The following is a 15,701-nucleotide window of genomic DNA, read 5'->3' as shown; positions in this document are numbered from 1 at the left end:
GTTGTGATGGGTAATGCAATGGTGGTTTGTGATTGAAGTGCACATCCTTACTATTCTTTTCTACATGCTTGTATTGCTAACATTATTCTAAGAAAGGCACGCAACATATGCAAAATTTCATTTAGTCGGGCTTTTCAACATCCTTCAACAGCTTTCTGTCTCAGAATGTTAATTCAAGCTACACCTGTTACACAAATTAATCTTATGTTTGCTTAAGATTGAAACACAGTTAATACTATACTACTAACTACTACTACTATTAATGTAATAGGTAAGAAAAAAAACATGATACTATTAACTATAGACAATGGGATTAAAAATCACCTTGAAATGATTATTGACAACGCGAAGAATGACGTTTATGTTAAGGCAATAAATACATTCATACAATAAGGGGATACTGTACAATTGGTTTGATGCCTTAAAAAATTGACTGCCATGCAAAGTATTATAAAAACACGCAATGTCTTTACTAACAACATTCTCTCCTTCACACTTTTGAAAAGTAAAAAGTGTGAAAAAAGGTCTATACAACTACATCTATATACTACCTTTCGGAGTTGGTGGCCATGTAAGAGTAAAATTCCGTAACCATGACACACTGTACACATTATTTGGTGTGGTTTACATTTATGTTTTGGATGGTTGAACCAAGGTACGTCAAATTAGGGGACCTCCATTTCGGTCTTGTTGAATATCAAAACATTCACTATCAAAAGGATTAAAATAAGCCATAAATGATGTCTGAAAAGTGACAATTATTTGATAGTGCTGAAGAATTGTCCACCTATTGAAATCTGATTTGAAGGAATCACAGAGGCCGCTTCAGTGCAAACCATTACATTTCATTCTTGAAGAAAATCTATTACATCAGTTTTAATCACAGTGAACCGAAACCACTCGTTCACACACGTTCCAAAGGAAATTAGTTGCTTTTGGTCATTCAACAAAGATAATAACACATCAGTTAAAATAAATACTTAAAAAAAACAAGCTATTCTCATTCGAAGGGACGATAAGTGAAGCTTATCGTGATTCTGCAGAAAAGGAAAACCACTGATTATATCCCCCACAGAATCACAATAAAAACGGAGCAAATGAGGGGTAGGGGCGTTTTGTATTGGGGTGTGATGAATAAAGCTGCCTTCACAAGCGCAAACACAAAGCCAGACATGCAGCAGGACAAATACAAATCCAGCATGAGATGGTGGAGGTAAGAGAGAGATATAAGTGGAAATGAAGAGGGAGAAATTGCCCAACAGTGCGGAAGAAATAATAAAATGGAGCCAGCTGGGGCTGTGGCGTGTAATGTAATGCAATGCTTACCAATTCGCCTGTGTAAACAGAATTTAAATTCTTCCTCACTTGTGTCTTCACCTCGCTTTATGCCTACTCAAGCAACGAAAGGATCACTTTTCTCCTTTGTCCTGATTACCGAATGCTCTATATGTAGCCTTCTCTTCCCGCTGCAAAAAAGGCGTCAGAAACACAGTACGTCTGTTTTTTGGGATTATCAGAAATAGCAGGGCTGCCTTAGTGGTTTAGGGGTCACGTTGCAGTTCCCATGGTAAAATTATCTAATGTTTCAACATATTAATCATTTAGTCCTATATTAATCTAGGGGCTGTACGGATGATCCATCCAATTGTTTCCGGGTTTCATTATTATTCTTTGAAAGACATTTTGTCAAGAATAAACCAAAGGCCGTGCCGTTATTTGCCGTGCCGTCATTTGCCGTCCCCAGTGTTGTTATCGTCAAACAGCCCGAGGCCGAAGCAAACCAGCATCTCGGCCGACCGAACGGCGGCCAGAATGAGAGACAGCGATTGGTTGTCGCAGGCTCCGTGTTGCGAAGGAGCAGGAACAGCCGCTCTCCTCTGTGTCTCCTCAGCGGGGCCGGCGTCCTCCTGGGGGAACCTGAGCGTGGAGAACTGGGGCGTCTTCCCAGGAAGGCTGTATAAGAGGTTCCTATAGGACGGAAACGTAGAGGGAATAAACAGCAGCTTTAGTTTCGGGTGGCAACAAAAAGCGATTCCACTCTTCTTCTTAACACTGTACACAGACTAAATAAAAAGGCACAAATGTAAAGCAGAAAAGCAAAACTGGTAACCGAGTGTGTTATCAGTTTTGAGCGCCTTCGTTGATAGAGGGAAAACAACAAATCCCTCGAAAATCCCTCCTGATTGAACTTTGGCTATAGCTACATGCAGTGTGTACGTTGGGGCATTAGGTTGGATAAATATTTCATGTTAGAATAACAACAAAACGCACTGACGGATTGGTAATGGACAGCCATTGAAGAGGAGATTCATGGGCCACATTACTCATAGTGGCAAGGCAGGGTCAATAGCAGCACCGAAAACAAGGACGCCCGAATAGAAAATGAAAAGAATAGTTTTGTCCTCTGTTTTATCTTCTGTCACAGACAGTCCGCAGAAGCATAAAGTGCAGTGCGTGAATTATTGCTCCCAAAAAGTCTGGGCTATCCTTTTACCTTCATTTCAGTGCCACCACATACAGTCCAGCACACACACACGCACTTGCGAAACGACAAATTCAAAAAGTAATCTGTATAACAAAACACACACACACAGGAAAAAATACACACACACAAACACACACACACACACACACACACACACACACACACACACAAACACACACACGAGCATGTGCGTTTCGCGTGGCAGAGCAGTCATTTGTAGGTCACAACTGTAGGACCCGAGGTGCGTTCTTCATCTCAGGGACTTCTTGACAAAGACCATTGATTTCTGTTAAAGTGGCTGAACGGGGCGTCTTAGGGAGTAAATAGAGTGATTCTTCATCTGCTACCATGCTGCCCTGCGGGGACTGCACTGCAACCTTCACCTGTGCAGGCGGGGCTGTAAAATAGGTCAAGACCTTCCTCTCAAAGACCCTGCCGCAGCAGTGTTTATGTGTCTATATGTACTGCACTACAGTCAGTACAGTGGGGTGAGATCGTACATCGTAGGCAAGGAGGTGGGCTCTGTTGTTTTTTCAATGGCCACAGCCATCTGAACATATAACAATGGTGTTTACAGGATTAATGATATGACTGCACGTCCATCCACTACTATCATGACTGTGTGGTGACACATTTAAAGCTGTTAACACACATGTGTGTGTTAACAGAGGGGTTTAGAGTACGTGTGTGTGTGCGTGTGTGTGTGTGTAAATGCACGTGTTTGTTTGTGTGTGCACACAAGAGTCTATGTGTCTCAGAAAATTAACTCTGAATTACTGAATATGAATATATTTCAATCAGGGGTTTGCCAGTATCCAAGTTCTAGTACAATATATTGATTTAACAACATTTGGCAATTAGACACCATCAAATTATTCATCATAGGAAGATGGATCCATGAAGTTCGAATGGAGATTGGAGGCAATAACACCTCTTGCCCACTGCATCCGTCCGTTGACGGATCCCATTGACTTTGAATGGGGCAGAGCCGCAATGCATTGTGGATCCATCCGCTCCGTTGGATCCGTCAATAAGTTGAAAAATGTTCAACTTTTCAGGCAGTGACGGATCCGTCATCCAATCGGATCGCGTATGCTCGGGCTTAATGACGGATGCCTCTGCAAAGACTACTCCCCCATCCGTCAGCCACGCCTTCCGTCATCCGTTGACGGACGGTGCAGTGGGCAAGTAGCAAAATACGGACCCGAAATTAGGTCGGAGCGTCAGCCTTCAGCTCGAGATAGCATGTTGTGCAGGTCAGGTCAATGATGCAAAGTTGAGCAGCCCGAAGATCGACAGCCTTGTGGAACATTTGACTTGAGATTGACATGTGTTTTGGGCAGAAAATCAGCATCTTGTCTATCTTCTGTGTTGATACTTAAGGTTGTATTGATGTAATTGTAAAAATGAGTTGCCCAACTCATGTACTCATTTTAATAAATTTGGTGATAGTTACAACAATATACACAAATCAAAAGACACCCTCGACGGAGGTCCAATGGCCATGCATTGTTGAACCTTATAGTGCCATTAGTTACCAGTGTGCCTGACGGAAATAATATACTGTTTTATTTGTTGGAGCGAAGCTTCATGTCAAGAACTGCGTTATTCTAATTATTTAAATGTTGTAGATGGACCACTGGATTCATCTTATGATAAACGGGATGCCCATCACTTGTATGTAGGCTATCCTAGCTGCTCAGAGACTGAGAGAGAGACTGGATCCATGAGAAGCTGTCAGAGAGATCCAGCACAGAGGATATTCTAATGATATTTAGCACAATCTAGTGAGCTCCACTGGCGCCGAGCTGAAGACAAATCATTTTTTCTATACCAGAAGTTACCCTTACGGAAGAAAATGAGGCAATTAGGCTTACATTGGTCCCATTTGATCCCAAACAGATGTGGCACCACTGGGCAGACCCATCTGCGGAGCAGTGTTGATTGGCGGCCTACGGATCTCTGAGGACCGACCAAAATATTTCACTGCAAATGTTTGTCTCTGTTTTTGCTCAACTTTATAACATTGTATCTACTGTTACGATTACGTGCATATCGACATACTCCACTCATCACGCGAGTGAAGTCCCGCGTTACAAGTTTAGGCAACAGACAACTGCATTCACTACACTGACTGTCATTAGGAACGCTCATTACAGTCAGCGTTACACTGGTGATACTAAAGTCCAAGTCGGCGAGAAGGAACCCCAGACAACGCGCGTACGGACTAGTGCTTTGACTTATGCCCAAAAATTATATTCGAAGTTCGTTTGTTTATTAATATTAATATTCAAATATATTCGAATATGTATTAATAATATTTTGACATTTAAATGCCTTCAGTAAGGCCTGGATTGGGCTTCGCGAGGTTTGTTTACCGGCGTTGCTATGGTTACCGGACTTGCGTGTTCCAATGGTTAATTAGGTTTCTAATAAATTAGTTTGAATTTTGATTTATTTTTTGATATTCAAATTATATTTGAATAACGAAGTTCGGAGTCAAAGCCCTAGTACGGACCCGTCTGAATTGGGCCGGCTTACTGTGACTGGGCAAGGGGGTGTCAGAGGGCAAGCCAGGCTCCCTCATTCCCCCCGATAGCACCGGGCCTACCACTGGGGCGGGTTATTTCTAAACATTCCCTGATATCTCTAGAAGATAATGGCCAGATACGCTTGGTGCCATGACCGTTGCAGTGAAGGAAAAAGTTTAAAGGGAAAACATTGATGCTTGCTACTGGTCTGATGTAGAACAGGAAGGCCAAAAATCAACCGTTCCTCCCTGGTCACCTTCTGGGTGGGGTTACTGCGAACACTGGGGAGGGGAGCCAAGCAGGCATGGGAAATTGGAAATTTGAAATTGCCTCTTAATCTGAAGTGTGGACGGATTCCAATAGGTCTCCCGTAAGCCCTGCGGATCTGGAGAAAATGCCGTACGGGTTAGGTGCAAGCATTTCTTTGAAGCTATTGCAATTTAATTTGTTAGATTGATGCACCTGCTGGCCGTGGCGATCGACTGTGGGCAGTGGGGTGATGCTGATGTCAGGCATCAGCTCATTTATTCACCCATGGTTGGTTTGAATGAATGAGCTGCGCTCGGGGGATGAATGGCCGTCTTGGGCAAAGGGTGCAATTGTGGCCGCATGCCCTCGCATTTTTCCAAGTAGATCTGCGCGTCCAAACAAGTTCACACTGGACACTGCAGTTCCTTTGGTCCTCAGCAACACATCCATAGGATGAATGCTTGTTGAGGAAATTGACATAGGCCTACAGACATACAGAGAGCCTACAGAGAGTCCTCTGTAGGCTCCCGCGCTTGGCCACCGCGTATGGACATACATTCTCTGTCAGAACGGACAGGGTCAGGCGGGTGTTGACCTAAGGACTGTGTGGCGGCCAGCTGAGAAAGCGTGGTTATCCTGATGATGGATCCCGTATTCATGACAAGTCCCCTATGAGAGCCATGTAGGCTACATGTAGGTTACATGTAGGCTACATGTAGCGCTGCCCTCCTTCGTTGATAGAAGGAAAACAACAAATCCCTCGAAAATCCCTAATGATTGAACTTTGGCTATAGCTACATGCAGTGTTTACATATAAACGTCAAATATAGACCTATTGAAGTAGTTAGACTTGTAGTCTATGCCCTAGTGACCCTGGAAACACAAAAATACATGTCAGATGTAAACACTTTCTACAGCTATCAATCGTCCCTGTTGTAATTGTCCCTCTACGGTGAGGAAATGCTAACATACTTTATAAACGAGGGCCATTAGGCGGTAATGCTTTCTGAGCATGATGGAGCAGCTAATTTTAGCTTGGCTGCTAATGGCAGTCGAGCACAATTAACATGTCTATTACCACCATAAACTGTGAATAACGCAGAAACAGGAACCCATTCATTCTCGCGCAATCTAGTAACTGGGACAAAAGCTAAATAGCAGATGAGGATGTGGAAGTTGGCAGTGTTAGAGTTGGCGGAGTGGGCTCACTATAACGAAGAATGGCTGTCCTGACACAACACACACACGCACACAGCACATTTGCAGTGTGTGTGTTGGTTTAGTCTTGTGCGTGAGACAACAGTCAATCTCCTTCACTCACACACACAAACTCACTCAAACACACAGACACACAGACACACACACAGACACACACACACACGTACACACATTCATGCTCACAAACACACACACACTGACCAACAAACCCACCCCAGGGGAATAATCGAAATCCTTCCACTCAGTTTAACCTTCAGATCTTGCAGGAAATCCGGGATGAACGTATTGTGTGTTGTTCTCTCGTCTCCATCTAAACATGCCCACAACCAGCACACTTTTGGGCTGATGGTGCCCTCCGCGGGCAGGCAGCTGGAGTGGTTACCTGTAGACTCCGGGGGGGGCGTGCGGCACCACGAAGCTCTTCTCCAGGTCGCGGAGCACGTCGTTGAGCATGCGCACGTGGGACGGCTCCCGCTCTTTGGGGTCGTTGGCCGGCCTCATGGTTTCAGACTGGAGGAAGGCGGCCCTGTCCCGCAGAGAGGTGGCCCAGGACAGCAGGGCAGGGGGTGGCATGCTGACCGCTGCACGCACACACACACACACACACACACACACACACACACACACACACACACACACACACACACACACGCACACACACACACACACACACACACACGCACACACGCACGCACAGAGAAGAGTTAAGAGAAGAAAACATTCAGAAATGGTCACGTTTAGATCAACATGCAACAGACCGTGTGTTTATGGCACCGAGCATCTTGCAAAAACTCTTGGTGTAAGGAAGTTATTTCTGGCTACTACATGTGGCTGGCTCAGGTTGAGAAACAGAGAGGGGGAGGAGACATTTGTCTTATTCATCTCTTAGCCCAACTCCACCCCCTATGTTGAGTCCTTCAACACTGCATCCACCTCCCTTTTCGCTTTCCCTCTTGGCCGACCTCATCTATTCCAACCACGGACTGAAATCGCTACCTTTCTTCCCTTTCCTTTCACTATGGTCTTCACACTCTCACAAGTGTTCCTAAAGTTAATTAAAATGACCTTCTCCTCTACTGGTCCTTTCTCCACTGCACATTAAGGAAATAGCATGTGTTATTTGACAAACTCACTTAAATGCAGGTCAGTTGATTGTTTGTATTTACATAATATAGTTATAATCATGCAGTGTTGTATGTGTAAACCTAGTTAATAGTAAAGCAGAATTTAAACATTATTCACAGGACCACTTTATATACGTTTTCCAGAAAGAACAAGCTTGAAAACATACACAATGTTTACGCCCCAACGTAAAACTTTCTGACTTAAATGCATGCATCTATTTCACTTTCTGAAAGCATCATATTTGATTCATTTATTCACCATTACTTCCCTGAAAGACAAAATCACAACACATTCTCCTCCATTTGGAAGTAGCAGGGTGATTTGCACATAACCAACGCAAGCGCTCTCTCTCTCTCTCTCTCTCTCTCTCTCTCTCTCTCTCTCTCTCTCTCTCTCTCTCTCTCTCTCTCTCTCTCTCTCTCTCTCCCTCTCTCCCTCTCTCTCTCTCTCTCTCTCTCTCTCTCTCTCTCTCTCTCTCTCTCTCTCACCTCATTGATTGGGACTATGAGCACTTGATTGCATTTTAACGGTGCCACAACTTCTGCAAAGTAGCATGAGAAGCCAATGATGTTATTCCATCACGTCTGGCTTATAGTGAAAAGAATAGCGAGCGATAGTGAGATAGCTATTTGTATTCAACGTTGGACTTGATTTCAATACACATAAAAAAAAGAAATTCCATTGAACACAAAGTATGTTGAAGTAAGTCATAAAAAGATTAAATGTCTGTTCCAATGGGATACATTATAACGGCCCAGTCCGTGCTCACACACAGACAGTTGTACTGGGCTATGATAAGTTGGATTCTGACACAGGTTTTGCTGGTTTAAAACAGCAAGATGTTTGCAAATAAATAATTGCTGAATGTGCGTCTCCCCTGGAGCCTTTACAACTGAAATCCCCCTGCTCATCACCTATATTTAAATTTGAAACCAACCATGCAAACCAAAGGCAAACATTAAAGGTACAAACAAGTATCTTGAGAATCCTGCAGCTCAGGGGTATTGGATGACGATCGTCTGGAGTATGCTTTCTTTCATCCTGACATATAATATTTGTTTAAAACATAGAAATCCAAAGAAAATTAATCTGGCAAAATGTGGCCTACATTCAATCTTTCTCATTTAGAATTAGGCTTGTATTTGTTAGTCAGTTCAAGATGCTTCAAGCATGTGTGTGAATGTGTGTGTGTGTGTGTGTGTGTGTGTGTGTGTGTGTGTGTGTGTGTGTGTGTGTGTGTGTGTGTGTGTGTGTGTGTGTGTGTGTGTGTGTGTGTGTGTGTGTGTGAGCATGTGTATGTAACAGCGGGGACATTAAGGTGACAGAGTGTGACACGGTGGGATGGGAACTGTGTGAGTCATCAGAGACGGGAGAGCAGTGCGGAGAGAAAGAGGAGGAAAGCGGGGACAGAAATAGACAAAGAGAGCCGTTCTTTTCTACAAAGTTAAATGGCTTTGGCTCCTCTCAACCATCTGGGACTCATGAAATATTGTTTGATTGTTGTAATCCATCACTGCTTTTGACACTTGGGGACGTATGGGTGTCTGTGCTTGGCGCAGGCGTGTGAGTTTGTGTGCGTGTGTCTGTGCACGTTGGTGTGCGTGCACTTGCATGATGTGTGTGTGTGTGTGTGCGTACGCACGAGGCTGTGGGCGGTTGAAGGCATGCTGGGTCTCTAAGTATATATTTTCTCTCTGCCTGTGTGTGAGTGCGTGTGGCCCCCCTTGTGTATGTGTTTTGTGGGTTTTGGTTCATCATGGGGGCATTTGTCTGTGCTTACACATTTAAAGTGCTCCGGTCAATTGTTTGTGGTTCATGATCGGGAGGTTTTTACGGACATAAATCAGTGATGAACTACATACTTTTGTAATGCAAATATTCACTCTTTTTTTCTACCTTTGCTCCTTTGAATCAGCGTAATCAGAGGTAGCTAGCTACATATTATTATGGGATGGTTCTAGATTAATGATTTAGAGGGGGGACTTGCATAACTACATACGTTCTGAGTGAGCCTTGTACTAATGAACAGACCTTGAACCAATCTCAAAAATCAACCCGATGTGTATATATATATATATATATATATATATATATATATATATATATATATATATATATATATATATATATATATATATATATATATATTTTTTTTTTTTTTTTTTTGAGATTGCTTCAAATTTAATTATGTTTTTCCCTTTTCCAAACTTATGCCCTCATAATGGGGTGATCAGCCAACCATAATTTAAATCTACATATATAGATTTAGATTAAATGCATGAACATACTGTACATAAATATTGTATGCAAGGCAAAGTAAGAATACATTTACATTTACATTTAAGTGAGTCAACCATGCAAGGCGGCAGCCAGCTCGTCGGGAGCAGTTAAGGTTAGGTCTCTTGCTCAGGGACACCTCAACGATCAGCTAGGGGGAGAGCCGGGAAACAAACACGCAACCCTCCGGTTACCCGCTCTACCTCCTGAACTAAGTCGACCCAAACTGAGTCAGAATGGCTAGCCATGATTTCATAAGCTTAAACAAGCACCATTGTCTCGTCTCTATACTTCCCTCCCCAGACACACGCACGCACACACGCACACACACACACACACACACACACACACACACACACACACACACACACACACACACACACACACACACACAGACACACAGACACACAGACACACAGTCTGGCTGTCAACAAGTCTCATGATCTAGTGTTAAACTTGTGGTAAGGCCCCATTGGACACTATTGACTATGCAAGGCACGGCACCCAATTGCCTTTGTATTGGGCCGTGGTAACGTGTAGTGTGAAGGCTCACGGGACAAAATCGTCCCACAGTTGATGGAGATGAGGGAAAGGGGGCGACAATATTTTTGTGAAGACTGGCTGACTTAGAATAAGATGTAGAATTGTATGTCCTGGGTTTAAGCACTTTGTCTTAAGTATGACATCGACATTAAAAGCTCCTCCAAGCAGCTAGCCGGTTGGAACTGCAAATAGATCTATCATATTAAAGTTAGTTCTTTTGAAACATATAAATATATAAATACACAAGGTACAAGCCTGTACTATAAATACTGGAAGGTGTGCATACACACAATCCTCCTTTTGATATTCTCAGCAACATTCAGTTAATTTCCAGAGGCAGGTCTGTTTTTTGCTGCTCTTTGATTTCCTCATTGACAAACAAAGGCAGTCTTGCCACTTAGTGCCAGGGCTGGTTTAATGAAGAGGCTTGCTGGGTTCAGACTGAACCAAGGGCATGTTTAGAGTGAAAAATGCAAAGGATGCGATTAGTTCTGCTTGTTCAATCTGGGTTCTCTTTATGACTGGATGTTTTGAATACTGCTGTGTTTGAAAATAATACACTGGAAAACACTGGAGGACATCCACACATATAGACACGCACACAAATACACACAAACACACACAAAGACATGCACACCCACCCACCCACCCACCACGTTCACACACAAACACAGACAAGAGTTGAGGTGTGAATGGAGATATTATCGGATGGCTGTGCCCAAGGAAAGTCATCCCATAAACCTAAACTGAAGCACATGGCTTCTAAAATCATACATCAGAGAGGGAGGATTGTGCACGCGGAGGTTGGAGGGGGAGTGATAAGAGGTGAAAGGGAGACCACGTGGGAGAGACAAAGTGACAAGCTAGGGGAGGAGGCAGGTGTGATAATCCTTCATCTCTCATTCCTTCCCTCTCACTTCATCTCGCGCCAGACCTTACTCTCTCCCTCGCTTTGCTCTCGCTTTCCCTTCTCACAGGTCATAATCTGTCCATTAGTCTCAGCCGGCTGGGCGGCTAACCACTCCATCCAGACGTTAATGCCTGGGGGTCGGGGGGCTTCTTGCATGCATAGACGGAGCATGGGGGAACGGAACTAAAAAACAACAAGGGAGGAATCTATCTACAACGCCACCCTGCGTCGAAATAGGTACAGTATGTCCCTGTATGTGAGGGAGGGCGCGTCTAGCTCTAGCCCCTCGTCCGTCCCTCTCGCTCTCCCTCTCTCTCTTTCTCTCCCTCTCTCTCCCTCAGCCTCATAACTACATGCATGGTTTGGGTGCACACAAGCCTTTGTGCCTGTCCAATACACACAGATTTCATTGTTAAGATGTCATACATATGTGTGTGTGCACGTGTATGTGTAGCTGTGTGTGTATATGTGTGTGTGTGTGTGTGTGTGTGTGTGTGTGTGTGTGTGTGTGTGTGTGTGTCTGTGTGTGTGTGTGTATATCTGTGCGCAACAGCTGATCTTTCAGCTCTGAGGGTTAAGTGTATGGCCATGGCATTATAGAGACACATATATGCCAACTATTTATTCAGTTGGATCGGTAGATACATAAATCAAAGACTAAGAGACTATCCAGATTCCATCACAATGCATCCCAGGCTTCCTAGTTCCCGGTAGAACATACATTTAACTGAATATGATAAGTGAGTCACTAGTAGTCCATCATTCATCTCGGGACTAGAAGTCCTACTAGTAATAGCACGACTTCTGCAAGTATGATTAGGGAGACTAGTTGACCATATTCGTGGGTATAGCCTCACTGCCTTCTTCAATAGAACTGAAGAAGGCCCCCCCCCTCAATGACCTGCTGGGAGAGGAGCTCTTTTTGAGTGGATGGAAGCCATAGCATTAATAAACCACCTCCTTCACATTTCACTTGCACACGGAGGGAGGGTGAACGCGTCACTTTGCATTCATCAGATATTCACCGGCTTCCGCATGCTCTTTTAAAGGTCATATTAATATTCAGGAGAACATCGGTGCATGGCTTGATTAAGGGGACTGAATACGACTATTTTGGCTCACAATGTGGAAAGAAAGAATCTCCCACCCAATGGGAGAAACAGTTCAGGAAATCGGTGAGAAAACGGGAGAAATGTACACATCCTCAAGACAGTTTAATAATGCAAGTAATACACTTGAACTGCTTTTACATTACAAAATTACAAATACTGCTGAATAATTAACATCAGAAAATACATTTAAGATTTTTGCTTTTATCCAGTGGGAACACAACGCCCTACCCAACACCGGACACATGATCAGGTTTGCTGCGGTTTTACCGTAGTTTGAATACAACGACAGCATGGGATTGAAGACACAACTTCCACATGGGTACATGGTTGTGGCAGAGAGTGAAATAATGAGAATACACAGTCTCAGAATAGTTGACCACTGAGAAATGATCCCTGACACAGGTCCCAGATACATGGTCAGCCAGCATCGCCTGATAAAGAGAATGGTCAAGGGAAAGGTTCAAGAAAAAGGTAAACATTTCTTTTTTTTTAATTCTCTGTCACGAACCTTTCTAAAATGTCAGAATAACCTGAACTATTCAGTGCCAACAACATGCTCTTTTAGAGGACGCACATTAGCGGGTCGTTGTTGACCCAAAGGATGACATCGCAGCCCTTTTCCACAGATTACGGCCCCAGCATTGTCACTCCCTGGACACAGATTCAGCAAACGTGGTCCGCATTAGTCACTCACACCAAAAATGATCGGAAAAACACAGAATTCTTCTTTAACCTCCGGAGAGCTATAAAAATACGTCAGGAAGGCCTTGGACCTGCAAGGGCTTGAAAAATACTCCAGATAAAAGCAAAATGCCATTTCTGTTGGGAAACACAGGATTGCACACTAACAGCAGTACGATTTGTCTCCCGTGGTGATGAGCAGAGGGCATCCAAGGCAACAAAAACACAATCATGTGTGGCAAGGTTTTGGACTTGAACAGTGCTGTATACCGGCACAGTTGCCGGAGGCTACCGGCGTCCGACGGTGCCTGTGTAGGTTGTTACATCAAAAATAATCTTTGTCCAACTGTACTTGGAGATGTCCTTGATTTTTTCAGAATGGTAAGTTGTCCTTTTTTCTTTGTCTGATTTGTAAACTGCTCTTGCAATGTGAATGATTATTTTCCATGCCAATGAAACGAGAATATATAATACAGAGAGAGAGAGCGAGAGAGAGACAGAGAGACAGAGAGAGAGACAGACTGCTATAATGCTACAAATGGCATTGAGATCATAATCTGGGGATGTTGATACGAGTGACACAACAACAACAACAACAACAACAACAACAACAACAACAGGGGCAGAGAGGAAAGCGGATGAGCAGCTGTGAGGATCCAAGGTGGCCCAGGGTAAGGAAGAGCGATGGGGAGTCCGCTTCTCTCCAGGTGAATTTTACAAATGCAGGACCCAAGGTCACCATGGCTGGGAGTCATGAGGGCTGTGCAGGGAGATCGATACCCTCAGCCAAACAAATGAATCCACCCTCAATCATTCTTATGGGCTTGTGTGTGTGTGTGTGTGTGTGTGTGTGTGTGTGTGTGTGTGTGTGTGTGTGTGTGTGTGTGTGTGTGTGTGTGTGTGTGTGTGTGTTTGAGAGCACGTGCATGGTGTAGCAAATTGTTGTTTATCTGGTATGGTTGTATGAATGTCACAAGTCTGCGTATGTTTTTGTGGAACGATGTATGTCATGGACTTTTGTGTGTGTGTGTGTGTGTGGACATATGTTTGGTATTGTGGTTCCTGTGCATGCGTAACATTTTATGTTTTTATGTATGTGTGTGGGTGTGGGTCAGGGATTGATGCCAGCTATGGCAATGAGTTATGCCCCTGCATGAAGTTTGGGACAGCCGCAGTAGTGTGTGCATGTGTATGCACCAAGTGCATGCCAACCACACACACACACACACACACACACACACACACACACACACACACACACACACACACACAAACACACACACACACACACACACACGCACGCACACACAGCAGTGCTCCGACCAGTGTCCAACAAAAAGTCCTGAGCAACTGCAAAGGCTGAGCTGCATTTGTCAGGGTCAGACATAAGCATTTACAAACACCTCACATGTCACTCACACCTGAAACATATCAGCCCCTATCGTAACGACGATCAGTGAATACACCAATGTGGATACATTCAGCTTGATTGTCCAATATCACATCCTCATAACACGGCCAGTTGTATGTATGCATCTGCTGGATATTGGTGTCTTGAATAGTCAATCTTAGTCAAAACCATTTTTTGACTATGAATATGACTTCTGGTTTCCAAAACCTGCCCTTTTATATTATTCTCACTGTATCCTCCATCTGTGTCCATGGCCTCACCTTTAAGTTTGTTCTGTACGTCGAGAGCGACGTCCAACGGGTAGAAAGGCAGAACAGGGTCATTCACCAGCCGGAAAATGGCCTCTGCTGTCATCTACAGAAAAAAAGGGTTATTGTTATTATGTTGGCTTTATTAAGTTTCTAACCACAACATACTCAAACAAGGGCAGCAAGGAGGATGTAATCAAACCATAGGCGTTACAAAATAAAGCCATAGCAATGGCCCTTTGGTTTACACTAGAGCTGTCAGTTAAACGCGTTATTAACGACGTTAACGCAAACCAAATTTAACGGCGTTAAAAAAATTATCGCACGATTAACGCAATTATTTTATATTAAAAAAAAAAGAAAAGTTTTTTTTTTTTTTCTTTGGCTCAAAACAAAGAAGCAGTAGCCTGACTGCTATGTTCAAATGACATTTGTTCAAAGCAGTCGTTTAATTGCACTATAGGCTCTTTTTTTGTATCTTCCTGTTTTGATCAGTATATGCCAATGTTGTTATCAATAAAAAATCATTTGCACAAGGCAAGCCGATGCAATTCACCATGTTGATAAGAGAATTAAAATGAGAAGAATTAAGGGACAAAAAAATCAAGGGATATTTAGCATAGAAAAATAATTTGCGATTAATCGTGATTAATCGTGAGTTAACTATGACATTAATGCGATTAATCACGATTAAATATTTTAATCGCTTGACAGCTCTAGTTTACACACAACTGTTGTGTGTAAGTCTTCGATTTTTGTTAACGGCGCCGCCAAAACTTTGTTTTTTCTACCAGTGAAAGTGGTAGATCATCCATTCATCGAGGACAGGAATTAGTCCTCGAGTTAGTCCTCGAGTTTGGCCCAAACTCTAAAATCAAATTTTCAAACCTTAACAACTTTCTAATGATATC

At 43.4% G+C, this 15,701-nt stretch overlaps 1 protein-coding gene across 1 annotated transcript in view; it reads right to left on the bottom strand.

The window, feature by feature from the left end:
• Nucleotides 1–1,606: 1,606 nt before the first annotated feature.
• The window catches only part of naaladl2 (N-acetylated alpha-linked acidic dipeptidase like 2), a 125,214-nt gene continuing 111,119 nt past the window's right edge, over nucleotides 1,607–15,701 (bottom strand). The window contains exons 13-15 of the mRNA XM_030371719.1: nucleotides 14,803–14,896; nucleotides 6,866–7,064; nucleotides 1,607–1,968 (exon numbers count right to left, since the gene is read on the bottom strand). Of these exons, the coding sequence (XP_030227579.1) occupies nucleotides 1,728–1,968; nucleotides 6,866–7,064; nucleotides 14,803–14,896 (534 nt within the window). The 3' untranslated portion in view covers nucleotides 1,607–1,727. The remainder of the gene's footprint in view (nucleotides 1,969–6,865; nucleotides 7,065–14,802; nucleotides 14,897–15,701) is intronic.

This window comes from Gadus morhua, chromosome 12 (assembly GCF_902167405.1).
Source record: "Gadus morhua chromosome 12, gadMor3.0, whole genome shotgun sequence".
In the NCBI taxonomy this organism is placed as follows: Eukaryota; Metazoa; Chordata; class Actinopteri; order Gadiformes; family Gadidae; genus Gadus; species Gadus morhua.
The sequence above is the reverse complement of the archived record's forward strand: the minus strand, read 5'-3'. Positions and strand labels throughout refer to the sequence as shown.